Here is a 21093-nt window from a genome sequence, read left to right on the forward strand (position 1 = left end):
AAAATGGCGACACTATTTCCGGGTTGCAGCGCCTGGGCGACAGTCCATCTTGAAGGAAGTTAACAAATGAAGGCGACAGCGTGTCTTTTTTTACACGCCTTACACGTTTTACACGTCGCTGTTCTTACATGTTAGCTTCACTTTTTAAATTCACACAATGTGTTTGAATGCGAGCTGAATAAAATGATGACCTGCTGTTAGCATTGTTAAATACATTAATAAATAAATAATAAACAATATAATAAAGACGTTGTTAAAAACAAATAAAAAAATAATAAAGAAGTTGTTAAATTAACCACCCTCTGACATTGACTAGCGTTGTCATAAATTGCTCCAGTACAGCAGGGGGCGTTAAAGCACAGCAACTTAAATGGTGGCCGTCAGTGAATAGGAAGTATAAAAAATTGGCGATACTATTTCCGGGTTGCAGCGCGTGGGCGCCCGTCCATCTTGAAAAAAGTTAACAAAAGAAGGCGACAGTGTGTCTTTTTGTGGCGACTGAGCAGAAATGGTGAAGTTATCTGCGGAGTTAATCGAGCAGGCTGCTCAGTACACTAACCCGGTGAGGGACAGAGAGCTGGATCTACGAGGTAACGTTGACGCGTCGTCTGTTAGCTTGTTCTGCTACAAGACCTCGTCCGCTTCCTCGATGATTTGTTTTTTGTACACGTTGCCGTTCTTACACGTTAGCTTCACTGTTTAAGTTCACATAAATGCTGCCGTGTGAATTGAACGTGTTCCAATGATGAGCTGCTGTTAGCATTGCCTAGCTAGTTTGTTGGTAATCGATGCTTCAAGGTGATTGCTCATGCCGCTATGCTCTGTCCTTTATACAGTCGTTTGTTTACCCTTGCTTATAGTTTCTATTGTGTTACAATCCATTTACACCATAGATAAAATGTGCATGTAATGGTATCGAAATGATTTATTTTGTAGGCTTTAGTGTCACTTCCTCGATGTTTGCGTGTTTGGTGTTCTGCAGGTTATAAAATCCCGGTTCTGGAAAACCTGGGGGCCACTCTGGACCAGTTTGACACAGTGGACTTCTCGGACAATGAAGTGCGAAAACTTGACGGCTTCCCGCTTCTCAGACGACTGAAAACGCTGCTGATGAACAACAACAGGATCTGGTGAGTTGGTTCACACTAAAGGGGAGGGAGACCTGGTCGCAACGAGACATGACCTCGGGATATTTTGCCAGTGACTTCACCACCAGACTGTTATGCGATAATGGATATATTGGAAGATGAAGGCACAGTTAGGGGAAACACGTTCAAATAAACGCACAAAATGAATCTATTGTGGTTAAGTGTCACGTTTAAAAGTCGGGTATTCTTTCTGCGAGAGACGATACGATATTTGGTCCCAATCCGGAGTGAATGTTGTCATTGCTGTGACATGTGCAGTCGCATAGGAGAGAACTTGGAGCAGTGTCTTCCCAGTCTCAGAGAGCTCATCCTGACCAACAACAACATCCAGGAGCTGGTGAGTGTCCAAGAACATGAAGCAGAAGGTGAATGAGAATGTTGATGGTTGTTGTGCTGCAGGGTGACTTGGAGCCGCTGGCCTCAGTGAAGACGCTGACTCTCCTCAGGTTAGCGCCCCTCGGTGGACCTCTTTGACATCCTGCCGCTCGCGCTCATATTTTTGTTGTTGCAGCTTGTTGAGGAACCCCGTGACCAACAAGAAGCACTACAGGCTGTACGTCATCAACAAAATCCCACAGATCCGAGTGCTCGACTTTCAGAAGGTCAAACTCAAGGTGAGTGCGAGGGTGATACCGTTGTGTCCGTGACGCCATCCAGGGCGCCCTCCCCCTCTGTCAAGAAGGACCAGATGGTCTCTGGTGTCCCCAGGCCTTTGGAATAATGGCGGCTCTGTCTTTAACCGTGTGCTTGTGATCGCAGGAACGCCAGGAGGCGGAGAAAATGTTCAAAGGCAAACGCGGTGCTCAGCTGGCAAAGGATATTGCCAAGCAAACCAAAACGTAAGGCGAATGTTGGCGATGGACGGCAGCTCCTCAGGATCACCGGACGTGTGTCGCCGGTGTTGCTCGGGACTGCCGCCTGAGCTGTATCAGTGTATTTGACTCAAGAAAAGATACTACACTGGTTCAAAGGTCAGAGAAGCCCCACGCGCGTGCACATGGTCTAACGCTGCTTGTTTTCTCGCAGGTTCACGCCGGGCATGGCGGCACAGCTTGAGATGAAGAGGGCGGGACCGTCGCACGCTGACGTGGAAGCCATCAAGGTTGAGTTGGGCTTCGTTGTACAAAACTGGGAAGCCAGGGCACATTAACTGATCAGTAAATTGATTTTTATGGATTTGATTGGTGAGGTGCAGTCATGTGACGTCACACTAAACGACAGATGTTGGTGTATTGATACCAAACACCAGGGATGTATTTCTATTGTTTATTTTGGGCCCGCAGCACATTGTAGAAATAGTTATACCGAAAAATAGAACAAAAAGGCACAATGTAAAGAGAAAATATTGATGTGAAGAACTGAAAGCTTGATAATTACAAAACAAAATGATATTGTGTACAGTCGTCCCTCGTTTACCGTGGCTAATTTGTTGCAGATCCGATCGCCGTAAGTAGAGTTCAATATTAATAAATGGAATATTTTTGCAGTTGGAGTGTAGACAACCTGTGTAGGACTTTCTAAATATGATTTTAACCATATTAGAGCCCCGTAGACTTGAATTAACATCCCTATGCTCACTTTTACACTCTATTGTTCTTTGTATGCATCACATTCCGCAGGCTACGGGATCTCTGCAGGGACACTTTTTCACACCGCTGTGGATTATTTCTATTTATGCCTTTTTACTGTGATGCAACCGGTCAGCCATTTTGACCCGTCCTTTGTCCTCTTCAGAACGCCATCGCTAACGCATCCTCGCTGGCCGAGGTGGAGCGCTTGAAAGGAATGCTGCAGGCGGGTCAGATCCCAGGTCGCGACCTCCGAGAAGGTCTGTGCTTGTCCACACGTCCTCTTTATCCCACTTACAAGCGTAGACGCACGCCAGGTAGAATAGAACTGAAGGGCGCTCTTATCTGGGTGCAGGTGCTGCTGGCATGGAGGAGGAAGAAGAGGAGGCGGATGGTGACGCCCCCCCTATGGACACTCACATGTGCGGGGCCTCTGCAGAGATGGAAGAGGAAGACATGGAAGAAGTGCCTCATGTTAACGGCTCGTGAAGTCTTTTTTTTTTGTTTCATGTTTATGTTAAATGTCTCCTTTTTTAATGAGTGAAACGACATTAAAGTTTGAGGTTTTTTTTACTTTCTACTGCTGCTGTGTGACGATGGCTCTTCGGTAACGGCACAAAATGTCAGTTTTTGTGAAATAAGAACTTGTAGATTTCCAGGTTGCATCTTTTGACCTCACCTTGCTAACATCGCTAACTCCATGCACAGTCAAGCCTCGGTTTTTGTTGACTTCTTTCAACGTTTTGTCGGGGTTTTGTACAGTATTGTGCGTAACAAACTAGTCCTGCTGGACTGCTAAGGAACGTCTGCGATTGGCTGGCAACCAGTCCAGGGTGTACCCCGCCTCTTGGCCGAAGTCAGCTGGGGTAGGCTCCAGCGTACCCCTGCGACCCTAATTAGGATAAGGGGCATAGAAGATGGATGGATGCTATGGAAAGTTGTGCCAACAGTTTAGCCGCCTCGTGTGTGATTCCAATATGACAACATAGAAGACGTGAACAGAAGCCACAGTCGCCTGTGTTTGGCCTTGTGAAGAGACTGTCCTCCCAGGAGCGCGTATGAGTGCACATTCACTACCCTTTCATGAGTTCATGGTGAGTGCACGTTTTGGTTTTTCTACCTTTTACTATCAGTATTACATTTCCTAAAGGTTTGACCCTGGAACAGACTATTGATATTATTTCCTGTTAGATGCTCTTAATCATTGATCACCCGGCGTCCTGGAAGAAATGTTCAAACTTGGAGAGGTTCTAATGTAACCCCACTTATCACCTCTGTCCAAGTGGTGGAGGCAGATGTCCGCCCACAGACCATAGGGTTCCTCGATCATGTCTCTAAAGTCAATAGAAGCGTGTGTGCTCCACCATCATGGCGTCCACACCCTGCTTGCAGGTGACGCAGTGCCTTTGGGCAAGGCGTGTCAGAGAAGGTCTTATTTTATGTCCAGTGAAGCCGTTGGTTTATGCCTCTATTGATTTATTAAATCTAACCTCACTTTCATCTTAGGCCACGTGATTACATACACAAACATGGTAACGAAGAGCGGGATTGTGGGCCAGCATAAAATATTAAAATAATAATTTCATATTTTCACGTGAGTTCATTACAGTACTTCTGTTCAATGAGGTTGTGTCCATTTCCTCCATTTTCCTGGGAAGTTTCCCTTATTCTCCCATATTTATGTTGGCTGAGGAGTGATTATTTCCCATCACCGAGCCCTCCAAGTCGTCATTGTTCCCCCCATGAGACGTCACTGCCTTTGTTCCACCGCACGGGGGGGCCAGCGGCGCCTTCATAACTGCCACACCTCTTTCTCGCTACACACTCCACCTGGCAGCAAGCCACGGCTCTGTCATGACGACAGACTCACAGTGTCTGACGTGACGACAACAGCAGCAGTTCAATTCCATCACCACATAAGCGTCTCCAACTCCAAACAAACACGTACGTCTCTAGTCCGTTTGTCATTGCAACGACGCTTCCCGGACCGTGAGATGCATTGACGGACTCTCGGAACATCACAAGAAAGTCTATTATGGGTGTACGGGTGGTCGAAATAAACAAAAACGCAAATAAAATCAATAAGTGGATATTCTTATCACCCACTTTGTAACTCTTGATGCGGAAATACTTGCTGCATTTACGTATGCTCGGAAATTCCAGAAAATTCCCTCAAACATGTTAATTCGTCTCATATGACGTGGTGTCTTAGAACGCAACTCCTCGTTGCCCATAATGACACAGTTAAAGGTCACCAGTGTTCTATAAATACATTTTCAGACAACTTGATTTAAATTTTAATTCATACAAATATAAATGATCCTGCCCTGTCATTTATCTTGCTTTCAATAAAATACAGTAAAAATGGGCACGTTTCAGACATAATAATGCTAATGGTTTAATTTACTTTGAACATGCATACAAGTTGCACTGGAATACATCACATAGTACAATTCACAGTTCTACATGTCCAAAAAGGAGTAGAAAGAAGCAAAGTTATTTAATCCTTCGCCCCATCTGTTTCACACACACACACACACACACACACACACACACACACACACACACACAGTCATGGGAAAAATGATGAGACCACCCTTGTTTTTTTATTCCTCTTTGTGCAGTGCAGCGTTGTCATGACCACACAGACGAGGGCCTTCCGTCACGAGGGATGCCCCCCCTGCAGCATCTCCACATAGCAGGCTGCCGTTTGACGGCCCTGCACAACCAGAAGCACCGTTGATCCATTGCAGGATCATGATGGACCCCCCCTCCACTGTGCCGTGTGGAGAACATCTCGGGTGGGATCTCCTTGTCATGCCAGTAACGTTGGAAGCCGTCAGGACCGTCAAGGTTACATTTTTTTCTCATCAGAGAATAAAACTTTTTTCCACCTTTCAGTGTTGTCCAAATTCCCAAAGGAAACGAGGCCTTGGAAAATGTTTTTGCTTCTCAAAACCCTCTTCTGGCAGATGGCATCTGCACTTGGCACCAGTAACAACCTTCATTTGGGCCAAGGATGGTCCCGTGTCCCGACGGACAGCCAAACTCATTTTGTTGGGTCTACCACTTGACGTTTTTGTTCCATGAGCCTCAGGATGTTTTTCAGAAGTTTGAACTGACCATCTTCCTGCATCCAACCTCAGCAGCGATGGTGCGCTGCCAGAGAGAGAGGCCTCGCTTATGCAGCTCAACAATCCCACCGCCTTCAAAGACAGAAAGCTTTTTTGCCTTTGCCATCAAGAGATGGTGACAGTGTGAATTCCTGACACTAAATCACATTCAGTACACATTTTGACCAACATTTTGCCTTTGAAAGGCTTTGCTCTTCAACTTTTGGATCAGCTGATGAACAGGTTTTTTGTCTAGGGTTGGGGTTTGGGGGTTAGGGTTTGAGGTTAGGGTTGGGGTTTGGGGGTTAGGGTTGGGGTTAGGGTTTGGGGGTTAGGGTTGGGGTTTGGGGGTTAGGGTTTGAGGTTGGGGTTTGGGGGTTTAAAGTCTTGGAATTTTTCAACTGGTTTAAGAACTTTGATCAGAAGCGTATTCTGCGTAATATTCTGAAAACCTTTCTAGCCCCTCCCCCCCAATAGACACCTTGCTCTTAGGAGACGCCCAGTCCTCTCTGCAGGTGAGTAAACAAGTCGTTTCGATGAATCAAAGTTGAAAGAAAGCTTTCATGAAGGATGCACATCCTGGACCGCTAGTCTCTGCGCTGCGCCACGGCTGCTCTTGTTTACGTTGGTCTTACTTTCAGCTTCCGCTTCCCCCTCCTTAAAGCAACAGCGCCCATGACGACAGCCGATGCCGTGATGATGATGATGTTACAGTCTGAACTCGAACATCCGTGAGTATCCCTGAATTGCACTGCGTGTCAAAGGAAATGGAACGTTTACGTTCTAGCCGGCACATGATTGTCATTTGTGTGCTCGTTCTACAAGTTCAATGGGAATGGTAAACTTTCGAGGCCTTCCAGAAACAAAGAACTTTCAGCAAATCAACATTTACTTTCTCATGTTTACGTTCTCTACGCAGCAGTACGGCACTGCAGGAGACCCTTGCACGCAGTCCCTCCCGGCAGTGTCCTGCTTGGCTTCGCTCTTTGCTTCCTCCTCACCCGTCGGCTCTCACGGCTCCGACGTGGTTCTTTAGTTGAACGTGAAGGTCACACCTTCAGTCAGCCGTCAAGGATCCTGGACGTGGAACTTATTCCGGATCAAAAATGAGACAATTGCTGAATTGGATCAAACACAAACGTAACCGCCTTATTAAGAAATATTTGACTTGATGAATAATAAGTCACACACACACCCAGGGTAGCTCCTCCCCCCGGCCTTATAAAGGCGGTTCTGGTCCAGGTGAAACTTCTCACTCTAGTTAGCATTCGGCGGCACCAAAATGGAGCCCAGGGTCATCTTTTGGACCTGGACCTGGACTTGTTTGCTGGTCTTCCTGATGCCAGTGATCAGCTACCAGGATCATGCAGGTGTGTGTGTTGCTGTTTTAAACTATTTGGTCATCTTTGTGCTGATTGGTTCTTGTCCCGTCTCCAGTGATCTTTGACCCTCCAGTCATGTACTCAGGTAAGGACACCCAACATTCCCAGGCTTCCCTCGCTGCCGGCTGAATGCTTAACCGTGTTTCCACCGCAGCCAAGGCGTCCCACGTGGGACGAGTGTGCTCCACCTGGGGTCACGCTCACTGGAAGGCGCTGGACGGCGCCTTCTTCCAGCTGGCTTCCTCGTGCAACCACCTGCTGGCTGCCGACTGTCGCAACACCTACGAGAACTTCAACATCCAGATGAGGCGCAAGATGGCAGAGGAGGGCGGTGGCATCGACGTCGTGCTGATGAGGCTGGATGCCAACATGGTGGAGCTCAGTTCCCACGGCGTGCGGGTGAATGGGCAAAGGTGAGCGTGTGCGGCGAGGAGACCAAAAAGACGGGATGTTGTCAAAAACTGGCTGACGGCACGCGACGTCTTATGAACGTCCAATGAGGTTCATTTGGTCCAACGTTCGTACTTTCTAAACAGACCAGAGTTTTTCTTACCTGACAGTCTGTAAAAAACTGTTTTGAATGAATGTATTATGAACGTGCTCTTTTCAAAACTGTTTGTCTCACTGCTGCATAATCAAAGTCAAATAAAGTACATCTAAAACATCCTCATGGACTTCTCTGCAGGGTGTCTCTGCCTCTCGTCTCCTTTGGACTGACCATCAAGGAGACCGCATCCAGCATCTTAGTGCAGACCAAACTGGGAGTCCAAGTGGTGTGGAACCTGGACAACTCCCTGGACGTATGCAACACGCACGCACGCACGCACGCACGCACGCACACACACGCACACACACATGGCCCTATGAAATCTGTTTTTTGTTTTTTTTTTAATTTTTGGACAAATTCTGTTTTATTTTTTCCCAATTTCCGTTTACATGTTTGAGAATTCCGTTGTTTGTTTTTTTTTTACCTTTCCATTTGTTTGGCCAGCAGGCTGTGTGTACTATTGTGACAGTAAATAAAATGTCCTTCCATTAAATGCAAAAATCCTTACATTTACTGATGCAATACATGAGTATTTCAGAAGGGATGTAGCTTGGCTAACTTTTCTAACGGAATATCAGCCTTTGCACACAAGCTAGGTCCAGCTAGGCGCCCTACTGCCGCACGTTTACCTTCCTTCGGCATGTCCACAACGCCAACGTTTTGTGCGATGGTTAGCATCCTCCTCTGCCTCCCGGGTGCGACGGCAGGTGCCTTTGACGGTGCAGAAAGTTCCGAGGACATTGTGGGTGTCGTCGGGGGTCAAACTTGCATCCCACCTACAGCGCTTCTGAGTTACTCTGCAACACAACGCGTGGAGTTCTCCCTTAGCCAATCAGGACGCAGAACACAATGCACGTTCATACGCTGGAAAAAAAAGCACTGCAAAAATTCAGTGAAACAGCGAGTCCACGAAAGGTGAACACTGTCCTCCTCAGTCTGTTATTTGCTGCCAAACTTTGAAGAAAAAGATCATTTTTATGGTTGCACTGTTGCTAGGCAGAATTTGCGGTGCTCCGTGATGACAGCCAATCAAGACGATGATGTGTGCTGATGACGTGTTTGTGCGCAGATTGAACTCGACAACAAGTACAAGAGTCTGACATGCGGACTGTGTGGAAACTTTGATGGCGTCAACAACGAGTTCATGAAAGATGGTGAGAGAGTTGAAGGCGCTTCTAAAGTTCAACGAATGCTTTAAACGAAGCCTGTCGACATTGACGCGTGAATGTGGGTTCATCCATCCATCCATCCATCCTTCCATCCGTTTTCTATGCCGCGACCCCGCGGGGTTGTGCTGCAGCCTCTCCAGACAGAGGCGGGGCAGCCCGAGGACCCGGAGAAAACCCGCGTACGGAGAACATGCAAACTCTACAACGAACCCACGGTTCATCCGTTTAACACAATTAAACCAGAACGACTCAAAACCCCTGAAACATTTCTGGAAACACATCTCGGGGGAGTTTGTCCGAGTCGTGCAGTCCTGCAGGACCAAACAAGTCGACACGGTAGACGCTAAACAGCACATCGGCCTTCTCCGTGACTAATTTAAATAAAAAATAATATTATAAAAAATAAAAATATTAAAATAAAACACTCTTTTCTTTTCACTGAGGCGCTGCCAGCTTCAAATGCCACGCCCGTGTTCCTTCTTGAGTGTCTTTGCTGGGCAAAATGAAACCCGCTTGATATTGACTAAAAAGGGATTACGGTATATTTCACTGTGATGGATGGAAATGAATCCACAGCGACGCCGTCATTCATCTGTTTGACAGCGCTGGGATGAAGCCCACCATCCACAATCCTCGTGGGACATGAGCACACGTGTCTTCCTCTTTTCTGTGCGTTGTAAAGATAAAGATGTACTTTTTTATATCTAAAAATACCAAAACAGATGAAAAGAGGCACGTAATGGGACACGCCATTCAAACACCTCCCCCAAGGATGATGGCGTTCCATCCGTGCTGTGAGCGTGTCGTCACAGGAACGTTCCTGATGACACGGAATGCTTACAATATTTTGGTCATTTTAAGCATGAGCGGAACTTCCTTCCTGGTTAACTTTTCCAAACTTAGCAGCTCCAATATGTAGCGTTAGATTTCGGCAGTGGTGCTTTGGTGAAGCTAGTCGCCAGCCGGCGTGGCGTGGCGTGGCGAGGTGTCACTACGCCAGTAACATAGTTCTTCTGCATGACAACGTTAATAATAGTAACAATGATGTAAATAGAGGGATGTTGGGAGGTTTATCTCAGGAGGCTTCATCGGCGGAAAAGGTGCGTCCTATTACGTGCATTTTTAGCTGCCTCTTTTTCAGAATCAGCTTTCTTACCACACTAGGAATCTGCAATGTCGAAGGTTGTCAGGCAGGTTGAACTTCTTGAGCAGTCTCAAGAAGTCCGTCCTCTGCCGTGCTTTTTTCCGAATAGTGTCTACGTGGGAGGACCACGTCAAGTCCTGGGAGGTGGTGGAGCCCAGGATGGTCTGAAGTCCACTGGCATCTCCACAGTCTTCAGCAGATTCAGGTCCAGATTGTTTGGACCACACCAGGAGACCACCGATCCACCTCGCGTCTACAAGCATGATGAGGCCGGTGACTGTGGTGTCGTGTGCACATTTCAGCAGTTTCACAGCTGGGTCATCTAAGGTGCAGTCATTCGTGTAGAAGGAAACGAGCAAGGGGAGAGGACACACCCCTGGGGCGCGCCAGTGCTAATGGTCCGGGAGCTGGATATACTGGATATATCCCGTCAGTCAGGAAGCCCGTTTTTTTTATCTGTTTTTATATCTTTACAACGCACAGACAAGAGAAAGACGTGTGTTCGCGTCTCACGTGAGGACTGTGGATGATGGGCAACAACGTAAACATCATTAGCCAGATGTTGACATGTAGAGTACGCTAGCATGATCAAGGTGGCCCAGTCACGAGTCACACCGTGTGGTTGACCTGCAGGAAGAACTATCTCTGTTCGGGACTACGCTGACAGTCACAGGGTCAGCGGACCAGCTGAGGACTGTGAGGAGCAAGACCTGGTGCTGGACCTCGCCCAAGACTGTGGAGAACAGGTGACGCACACGCACGCACACACACCCCCCGGGTTCTTGACCCCCCCCCCTTTCAGTCTGAAGCCCCAGAGCTTCACAGATGGACCAGGAACTTTCTTTGAGGACCAAAAGCTCATCCAGTTGTCTGTCATTTCAGATTCTGTGTGAGCAGATCTTCTCCAGCGCTCCCTTCAGCAGCTGTCAGAATCATCTGGACGTGGACGCCTTCATCAGAGCGTGCATGTCCGACACATGCAACTTGTCCCACGACGCCAGGGACTCGTCCCTCTGTCAGACCATCTCAGAATTCTCCAGACAGTGCGTCCACGCAGGCGGCGAGCCGGGAACATGGAGGAACGCCACCTTCTGCCGTAAGCGCTCCAGATTGTCAAGCTGAGACGTCAGCTGAGCGCTTGGACTGACACCTCGATAATTCGTACGCTTGCATCTGCAGACAGGAAGTGTCCGTCCAGCATGGAGTTCTTGGAGTGCAGCAGCTCGTGCCCCGACAGCTGCAGCAACCCTGAGGCCGGCCGCACGTGTGACACCCACTGTCACGATGCGTGCGGCTGCCCCCCAGGTACGTGCGCGTCACACTGCACGCCACCCCCGCAGTGGGTCACGTGATGATGATGTTGTCGTCCTCCTCCCCAGGCACGGTGCTGGATGATGTCAGTGACTCGGGCTGCATTCCCGCTGACCAGTGTCCGTGTCTGCACAACAACCACGTGTACCAGTCGGCGCAGTCCTTCTCCTACAACTGCAGAACATGGTGAGACCACAACACCGCACCCGCCAACCGACCAGTCCGTGTTACTCGTTCATCTCAGCAAGACATTTTGGACAATTGTATGCTTCCAACGTTTCTGTTGCCACCGCGCAAAGCAGAGTTCTGAAAGACATGCTTGGAAGAGTTTGCTGCGGAATAACTAGAGCAGGTCCGACCGGAGCCGGCCCTGCCCACCGTGGCGGTTCTGGCTTCAATGACACCCTGGGCGGCCCGAAGCGCGAAGCGTGGCGCCCTCCTCTGATTTGTTCTTTTTTTTTTTACATATTTACACTGCTAGTTTTTCATTTTTTTGTAGATTTGTATGAAGTCATGCCTTGATCTTCGGCCCCCTTCTTTCCTGCTTCATTCTAAATTGTGCACCTGAAGACTTTGACTTTCTTTTCCGTGTTTTTTTGACTTCGTCGTCATCCTCCACCGTCACTCAGCGAGCAGTCAAGGCTAAACCAACTCATACTGACTCACAATTCCCTTTTTTAGTTCGAGACTCTTGCTCTGCGATGTAATGAATATAATAGAACATTAAGAATGCCAAATGTTTTATTTTTAAGCAATTACTGTTGTCATGTACTGTTTTTGAATAATTTGTATAACAAACCTGAGGGCTGAGGCCCGGCGGTGAATACCCTGTTTGGTTTGGTGGCCTCTGACATTGTTGCGTGTTGTGCGACAGTGTGTGCGAGAGCGGTCACTGGAGGTGCACGGAGGACAACTGTCCCGGGAGATGCTCCTTGGAGGGCGGGGCCCACATCACCACCTTTGATGGCAAAGCGTACACCTTCCACGGAAACTGCACCTACGTCTTGGCTACGGTAGGCTTAGCAGGAGGGAGCGGCATGGAAGGCCCCCACCTGACAACGTGTACTTTTGCAGGCAAGCAACGGCTCCTTGTACACGGCGCTGGTGGACCTGGTCCAGTGTGGTCTGACGGACAGTCGGACCTGCCTCCAAGGGGTGACACTGGCCTTGAACAGCAAGTCTGTGGTGCGTTCTCGTCAAGCCAACACTGTGACGGGCCCGCTGCTGTCCTCGTTACCTTTACTGTCGCTGCTTTCTGCTCGTGGACAGGTTGTTAAGATTCACGCTTCTGGACGAGTCTTTGTCAACCACATCCTCGCTCAGCTGCCTCTCTTCACATGTGAGCCCATACAAATACTTGCGTGCTTCCGTCTGTTACGCAAATGAGGGGGTGTCCAAAGTGCGGCCTGGGGGCCTCCCCGCCATTATAGACGATTTTGACTGATCTTTCAAAGCACGTAGAAGCGTTTAATGCTGACAAACAAAGGAGAAGCTACAGTCTTCTAACAGTCCACGTCTTTTTTTGTTTTTATGTCCTGTTTCCATCCTTGACCCGTGCCACACCTCTTTTAGTGTTTTGATGGGAACTGCTACTTAACTCATTCAATCCCAATCCCAGTTTTCAAACTTCAACCGCTTCAGTAGCAACCATTTTAGACGATTTTGGTCGATCTTTCAAAGCCCACAGATGATTGTGTTCTATGGTCACATCAACGTGGAACCTACCACAAGATTAGACTCCCGTCTTTCATCAGGAAAAAAGTTTGTTTCTACATTTTTCTGTTCTTTAGTCAGCAGCAGTAGAACATTGGTAAGTTTCAGGAAAATATCAGCTCCCAACTAGAAAAGGGCGAAAAGCAGCTTCTTGTGAAAAGATACATTTCAAGCTTAACGTTCACTTTGATGCAAATATTTGTTGCTTTTGTGACAACTCAAATATCTAAACAACCACACCAACATAAACAACAGAAAAAAGACCAAAAATAACAATTTATTTACAAATAACACCATCAACTATTTACAATTTTCACATTTGGAACTCACCTACGTGCTTGTGTGCGCGTGCGAGCGTGTCGGTGTGTGCGTGTTCCCGCCATGTGTGCTTTTCCCTTTACGTGATCTCTGCCGAGCTCTGATCAAATGTCCTTCTGCCACCTAGTGGCCGTTTTAATGAAGGCCGATGCACAGAGTGAACTCTCTTCGTGCCTGTTTGGATGTGGGAGACGAGGAAAACAGACACAATATATTAAGGTCGGCAAAATGATCGAGTTCATTTTCCTTTATTGTGTGATTAATTTTATTTATTGTCGTCCCAGGCCTAGTGGCCACCAGACTTTTTTTTTCCTGAACGAGAAGGCTTGTCATGTTTTAATCTTGCGAGATCTTCTGACAGGAGATCTTGTGACGCCCCTAGTATACGGTACAGTAATCCCTCCCTGTGGTCGTACTCAGCCTGACCACTAGAGGCACCATTTAGCCGTGATTTTTACTGCATATGAAAAAAAGATGTTTGTGTTTTGTGTTCGGGCTGCAGCGGAGGTGAGCATCTTCAGGCCATCCTCCTTCTACGTCTTCATCAGCACCAAGGCGGGCCTGAGGGTGGTGGTCCAGCTGTCCCCCTTGATGCAGGTCTTCCTCTCAGCCCCCACCTCACTGAAAGGAAGCACTTCAGGTGGCTTTAACATGTTCATCATGCTAGTGTGTGTAGTTTCAGCATCTAGTGTTCATGTGTGTGTGCGCGTGTGTGTGTGTGTGTGTGTGTGTGTGTGTGTGTGTGTGTGTGTGTAGGTTTGTGCGGCAACTTCAACAACATCATGAGTGACGACTTCCGGGTGATGAGCGGCCTGGTGGAGGGCACAGCCGCCGCCTTCGCCAACACCTGGAAAACCAGAGGCAGCTGCTCGGATGTCAAGACGCGCTTCGGACACCCGTGTGGTCACGGCATCAGCAAAGGTGCGCCTCGCACGCACGCGGGGTCACGGGAGGTGACGTTGATGTGCAAATGTTGATGTTTGTGCCTCTCAGAGAGCTACGCTCAGCACTGGTGCTCCAAGCTTACCGACCCCAGATCAGCCTTTGCCGCCTGCCACTTCGTCATTAGCCCCAACACGTTCAAAGACGTGAGTGACCTCTAACCCCGCTGTTAAGACACTCACCACTAACGATGGTGACGTCTCGCCACAGAACTGCATGTATGACACCTGCAACTGTGACGACACCGAGGAGTGCATGTGTGGCGCCGTGTCCGCCTACGTGTACGCCTGCTCAGCGGCCGGGATCCAGATCAGCGATTGGAGGTCCACCGTCTGTGGTCAGTACATGTCATTGACGAGGGGGGGCTAACAGAGCCACAGAACCCACCTTCCGCATCCTCCTGTCTTCCAACCAGAACGCTTCTCATCATGTCCGGTGGGCACGGTGTACGGATACAACATGAGCAGTTGCGCTCGGACCTGCCGCTCCCTCAGCCAGCCCGACTACTCGTGCCAGGCGGGCTTCACGGCGGTGGACGGCTGCGGCTGCTCCGAAGGAAGCTACATGAACGAGCAAGGAAAGTGCGTGTCCCCCGCCGACTGTCCCTGTTATGTCCAGGACACCGTCATTTCTCACGGACAGGTGCTCAGCAGCGAAGGAAGCACATGGCAAGAAACACTCTTTACTTCCTGTAGAGCTACAACATGTCAACAAGTCCAGGGTCTTAAGTCTTGGCTTCCTGTCTCAGCATCTGCAGACATGGCGCCCTCAGCTGCTCTGGAGGAAAACCATCGCAGTGTATGTCTACACACTCTTTTTACTCGCCATGCACCGCCCACATTTGATCATTTGATTCCAATATGAACGAATATATGAGAAATATCCTTGGATATCTGCTGATATCAATACAATTCAGATACGTAGTACATCACTGACCTTTTTTGGGCAAGTCACTGATAGTGTTGCAGTTCTCTTGGCTAACATGGATGCAGGCGGTGTGGGTTCACTTCCCTCTCAGTGTGAACGCCGGTTTGTTTATGAGAGGTGGGACTCTCTGGCCACCTCACGATTCGGAGGCCTGTGATGCGATGATAAAACGATTATCCATGCATCTTTTATGCATCATTTTTTCTGTTTATCCTTTCTTTTTACTCACTGTGCACTGCTGCCTTTGAAGCAGCATCACAAAAAACAGCATGAGGATTTTTGCCGGACCACGGAGGCAGATAAATACAACCTCTGGCTCATTCAAACGTCCCAACGTCCCAAACATTTGCACCACAGGATGGCAAAAAGTTGTTAGCTAGAACAGATAAGTCACAAACGAAAGTCCATGCTACAAAATAAGTCATAAAAGTATGTTTGATCCATGCTGATGTCAGATGGATACTTAAAGCTGCGATCTTGGTGTCGTATCGAAAGTGAACACCCCTAAGCCATACATCGGCCACTTTTTGTCAGCCTTAAAAGCGAAAAGTTCTCTGCTTACGTTGACTTTCAGCGCATGCTTGTGTGGCCCCCATGGTCTACTTGAACTGCTCCACCGCACCGCCTGGAGCCACGGGCACCGAATGTGAGAAGAGCTGCAGCACTGTGGATATGGCTTGCGTAAGAGCACAGCACACACACACACGCACGCACACACGCACACACGCACACACATGCACACACAGTGGAAGACAAGCTGACCTCCTTCCTTGCTTGCATGCAACAGATCAGCAGTGGCTGCACCTCAGGCTGCATGTGTCCTGAGGGTCTGCTGTCTGACGGAGCAGGGGGCTGCATCAGTGAGTCCATGTGTCCCTGTGTGCACAACGGACGGGCCTACCAGCCCGGGCACACTCTGAAGGTGGACTGCAACACCTGGTTAGTGTCGCACAGGCCCCGCCCACTAAATGCACCGATGATTTATGGGTCGTAACGCCTGTGTGTGTGTGTGTGTGTGTGTGTGTCCTCAGCTACTGCAAGGGCAGACGGTTCTCGTGCAGCACCGAGGTCTGTGACGCGGTGTGCAGCGTGTATGGTGACGGTCACTACATCACCTTTGATGACAAGAGGTTTGACTTCAGTGGGCAGTGTGGATACACCCTCCTGCAGGTAAACATCTGCGTCTTGTCTGGATTCCAGTCAATAAAGTAGACACTTTCCACACAGACACTGGTTAAGGGGCTATCCTAGGGTTTAAAGCTGCCGATTCCGATACCAATCATCCAGGACTGAAATCAGCCGATATCGATCACATGGATTAATTACACATTTTCAATGTATTTATAATGCTATTTCGAATAACACAATGCTAATAATTAGGCATGAGCGGGTACACCACGATCTGTATCTGTATCTGTATCAGTTCACCCATCTAAATGATCTGTATCCGTATCTGTACTCGGAGTGGGCGGGACATAAACTGGAAGTGGGTGGGGCTTAAATCTGTACATTATTTAAAGTCTGAAATTGACATGAATTGAAGAGAAGTTGCTATATTTATTACGCAGCTACATGGCTGCCGAGTATGTGCACAGGTGATTTCATTATTTTGTCATTTTTTTAATGATCTGTGTGAAGTTGGTGAGCCATGCAAACATCCAGTGATGGCAAACAGGGAAATAATCTGTCAGCCTTGTTCACTGCAGTTTCCTCGTTCAGTACTACGAGCCAAGTTTTCCAACTGACTTGATATCACCAGCCAAGTTGCAAGCAAGCAGAGGGAAAAAAACTAACAAAAAAAACACGGGCAGTGACCGACACAACACTAGGCGCTTACAGCTCTGTCTTGTCAAATGCCCCATGAACGTAGCGCAACAAGTTTACCAACTAACTTTAGAGACGGGCTGAGCTGAGGAAAGCCTAAAAAAAAGCCTGTCCGGAGTTGGAGGTGACCAACGCGACACGAGTCTTGTCAAACGCACCGCGTACTCCTCTCTCTGGCTGTAGGGAGTCTGTCTGGGGAGGGGTGGTCGCTCTGTGTGACCGGCCAATCACAGAGCGTGACGAGTGAATACACAAGTAGTTACCCAATGAGGATTTTCCTCCGATGACCACAACGTGAGCCTGAAAACTCACCATACTCCATCAATTGTTTGTACTTTAAATGCCGCATTAAAGCTTTTCAAGTGCTACCCCCGCAAGATAGCTTCTGTGGCGCGTGTTGGCAGCTAAGTTCCACACGGCAGACATGATTGCTATGGTGGGAAAAGTGGGAGAATGATGCTGCCAAAGACGTTAGCTAGGTCAAGACACCACATGCATGAAAGGATCACTGCGGGCTGCAATCGTGCTCGCCACTGGTATCGTTGAAAGGCACTTATCGGCATGTGCCGATGTCGTGATTTTTCACGGAAATGGGCTGATACTGATGGGTAGCCGACTGATCGGAGCACCCACGGAAACGTGTTCAGGTCGAAATGGCAAAGTATTTTATCGTTTCAGCCTTTCATCCACACAGAAATGGCGTTTTGTGTGACCTCAAGTGGTATTTTTTGAAAACTGCTTCCAGAGAGAGGAAATCTGAAAATGCTGGCTTGTGGTTTCCTTGTTGACAGCCGAACCGCCGTTTTACAGAAACGAAGACATTGCTTGACCAGAAGTGAGCTTTGACGACAAACCAACATCATATCTGACTCTTTTGACGGACATGACTCACCCCAGTCGACATTCTCCTGATATTTTGTTGTGTTATTCTCCAAAATGACTCATAGAAGTAATTCCACTTCGTCGTAAGTCTAGACGAGCCTCAGAAACCCAAAGACGACGGACTTATGCGCATGCATGCGTTCTTTCTTCTTCTTTCAGCGCCACACGTGGGTGTGCCTTGCGTATTACATCATTTTTACCCAGTCATCCGTTCCCGTCTGGATGCAACTATTTACTCGTCACATTTTTTTCAACCTGCTTACAAAAAAAATTCCAGGAGCATTCCCATGTGGACAGGGCCGAAACGGGATTCTTTTGACCCATGCTTCTCATTTAACCTACACAGCCATTGCTGGTTTTCTGAGGTGGACCTCTTTAACTTAAAAACTTTGAAAAAGGTAATCCTGGGTCTTCTGTGTGCTCCTCATTCAGGACTACTGTGGAGCTGCTCAGGCCAATGGAAGCTTCAGGATTATCAGTGAGAATGTTCCATGCGGAACCACAGGAACAACCTGCTCCAAGTCCATCAAGATCTTCCTGGAGGTACAAATGCCACTAATGAATATTGCTCACTCAGCATCTTTGTTAACATCACCTGAGAAGAGCATGCCTCATGTTAACTCTCTGTCTTTTCCAGGAGGATGAATTCCAGCTGAAGGAGGAGAACTTTCATGTGATCAAGAGCAGCCGGCGGGTGTCGCCAGCTCGGGTGCACAGTATGGGTCTTTACTTGGTTGTGACCCTCAAGCCAGGACTTGTGCTCATGTGGGACAAGAAGACCAGTCTTTTTATCAAACTGGCACCGCACTTCCAGGTGAACCAGCACTCTGGATCGTGAGCAGGAACATGGACATCTGACAACTTTCATTGTACACAGCAAGAGTCCAGTCCCAGAGCATGTCTCCTCGTTTCAGGGTCACGTCTGCGGTCTGTGCGGCAACTACGACGGCGACATCAAGAATGACTTCACCAAACGCTCCCAAGAGGTCGTCACTGACGCGCTGGAGTTTGGGAACAGTTGGAAGGCGTCATCCAGCTGCCCTGATGCCCAACTCATCAAGGACCCCTGTAGCACCAACCGCTACCGAGCAGCCTGGGCCCAGAGACGATGCAGCATCATCATCAGTGCCACCTTCCAAAGCTGTCACTCACAGGTAGCTATGGCAACAGAAAGGCATGTACAATGGAACCTGATTAAGTCGGTCCTGCTTATGTCGACAACTTGTCTCCATATTGGCCATCCCATCAAGTCCTGGTCTTATTTGTAAAAAGTGCTCGCGTAAGTGAACGACACACATACTAGTATTAACTTGGATTCTACCACAATAACTAACAAAATGCTTCAATTCTTTGTATTTTTATAGATGGTTAGTCACAAAAGGGTTTGTGCATGAGCGAAGGCTGTATTGACATTGTAGTCAAAACCACAACGGAATTACCACAGCATCTCTGAGAGATGAGAGTAAGAAATATATGAAAAAAAAGAATCCAAACAAAAATATGCACAAATGGAGGAAAACCATGTCAAAAAAACTGCTGTAGGTTTAAAAAATCCTTTTATCATCACCCATTCTCCCTATGTCTCTGGCAAAAGGCACAAGTGCTGTAAATTCCAGACTATAAGCCGCTACTTTTTTCACACGCTTTGAACCCTGAGGCTTAAACAGTGATTTGGATAATTTATGGCGAAAAGAACTTCAGTCGCCATGACGCTTAGAGCGCAGATTCAGGAGGCAGTGAAGTGGGCGCTAATATCACATTTTGAAGTCTTACGCAGCGATTGTGTTTTGATCTGACAAATGTTCAGTAAGTTTGATCAAGTGTAGAATTACTACAGATTCTGCTTGAACTCTGATGGAAAAAAAAAGTGTCTCACGTCTCACTCACCCGAGCTAACGAGTGACGCTGAGAACACCGAGCGTAGGCAGGATTGCAAGGTTTATAGTGTGTATTTCTGCGTAAATATCCCATGTTACAACGTGGACACCTGCGGCTGATAGACAAGTGCAGCCTACATATGAGTGTACAAAACATTTTTTCTCTTTAAATTTGTTGGGTGGGGCTGATATTCAGCTGCGCTCAGTAGTCCGGAATTTACACAACCGACAACCGGAGAGCCATTTCACTAAGGCCAATATATCGAATTGGGCATGAAACACCCAGTTTGCTTTCCCGTCTTACCTGGGAGCATTTGTTGTGGGCAAAATTCCCCCACGCAACACAATGTGAGCTGCAGCGATGAGACACTGTCTCTTCCTTTATGGCACGCTCTTCTCCCACAGATATCTGCAGCTGTGCCCGTGTCCCGCTCCTGCTCACGGCACCTCGACATTTCCTGAGCCGCCGATGGCGCGTCAAGTCCCCAGTCCATGTCCCATACTTCTCCCGCTCGAGCCTGACAAAGTCGCCCAGAAACATGGCACGCACCTCGTGGCGGCGTAGCAAGTGAATAGCACAGACAAGAATGCGAGCTGCATTCGCGCACATCGGGTCATTACATTGTTTTCCAATGATTTCTTTTTTTTGCACAGACAAAGAACTGAGACCCAATGCGGTTGCGACCCACCATTTAAAAATCACTGCTTTATACCTATCAAAGAAATGCTAAAGTGCCAATGCGTTCCAGGTGGATCCGGGTCCATACTACGACGCCTGTGTGAGAGACTCGTGTGCTTGTGACAGCGGTGGCGACTGCGAGTGTTTCTGTACGGCGGTGGCGGCTTACGCCAGAGCTTGCAACGAGGCTGGAGCCTGTGTCTGGTGGAGAACACCCAAACTCTGCCGTAGGTTTGGGAAGTTTGCTTTAGAAGGGTTCCAACACATCACGTCATAAGGCTGTGATGCAAGTAGACGCAAACGGCTGAGCTGGATGTTTTCTCTTACAGCAATTTTCTGTGACTACTACAACGCCCCCGCTGGCTGTGCGTGGCACAACAAGCCTTGTGGCGCAGACTGCATGAAGACGTGTAGGAATCCTTCTGGGAATTGCTCCGATCTCATCACCGGCCTGGAAGGTAGAGTCCAACATTGTCCACGTGTGTGTGTGAGTGCAATGTAGACGCACCATTAATGAACACCTGTTTCTTTGAATAACATCATTAAATA

General features: G+C 48.2%; 3 protein-coding genes across 4 annotated transcripts in view; all 3 read left to right on the forward strand.

The window, feature by feature from the left end:
- The first annotated feature begins 402 nt into the window (after positions 1-402).
- On the forward strand, positions 403-6067 carry snrpa1 (small nuclear ribonucleoprotein polypeptide A'). Of its 2 annotated transcripts, none has more exons than XM_054770836.1 (9): positions 403-590; positions 983-1130; positions 1407-1485; positions 1548-1594; positions 1660-1762; positions 1908-1987; positions 2175-2250; positions 2883-2976; positions 3072-4544. In XM_054770836.1, the coding sequence occupies exons 1-9, from the start codon at positions 509-511 to the stop codon at positions 3203-3205; spliced, it is 843 nt and encodes a 280-aa protein (XP_054626811.1). In that variant the 5' UTR covers positions 403-508; the 3' UTR covers positions 3206-4544. The 2 variants fall into 2 exon arrangements, with proteins under 2 accessions (XP_054626811.1, XP_054626813.1); XM_054770838.1 differs by lacking the exon at positions 403-590 and adding an exon at positions 646-798 and having other exon boundaries at positions 3072-6067.
- A 145-nt stretch (positions 6068-6212) lies between these two features.
- On the forward strand, positions 6213-7851 carry LOC129178524 (mucin-5AC-like). Its single transcript, XM_054770839.1, has one exon. The coding sequence runs from the start codon at positions 7341-7343 to the stop codon at positions 7626-7628; it is 288 nt and encodes a 95-aa protein (XP_054626814.1). The 5' UTR covers positions 6213-7340; the 3' UTR covers positions 7629-7851.
- Positions 7708-21093, forward strand: part of LOC129178478 (mucin-2-like) — a 41622-nt gene continuing 28236 nt past the window's right edge. The window contains 24 exon segments of the mRNA XM_054770753.1: positions 7708-7712; positions 7897-8011; positions 8828-8912; positions 10705-10817; positions 10954-11167; positions 11251-11376; positions 11451-11568; positions 12257-12395; positions 12457-12721; positions 13541-13731; positions 13888-14053; positions 14170-14334; positions 14407-14501; positions 14566-14692; positions 14771-15023; positions 15104-15153; positions 15833-15963; positions 16070-16221; positions 16314-16452; positions 18421-18531; positions 18626-18802; positions 18903-19142; positions 20615-20771; positions 20874-21002. Of these exon segments, the coding sequence (XP_054626728.1) occupies positions 7708-7712; positions 7897-8011; positions 8828-8912; positions 10705-10817; positions 10954-11167; positions 11251-11376; positions 11451-11568; positions 12257-12395; positions 12457-12721; positions 13541-13731; positions 13888-14053; positions 14170-14334; positions 14407-14501; positions 14566-14692; positions 14771-15023; positions 15104-15153; positions 15833-15963; positions 16070-16221; positions 16314-16452; positions 18421-18531; positions 18626-18802; positions 18903-19142; positions 20615-20771; positions 20874-21002 (3463 nt within the window).

Source organism: Dunckerocampus dactyliophorus, chromosome 3, assembly GCF_027744805.1.
Source record: "Dunckerocampus dactyliophorus isolate RoL2022-P2 chromosome 3, RoL_Ddac_1.1, whole genome shotgun sequence".
Lineage (NCBI taxonomy): Eukaryota > Metazoa > Chordata > Actinopteri > Syngnathiformes > Syngnathidae > Dunckerocampus > Dunckerocampus dactyliophorus.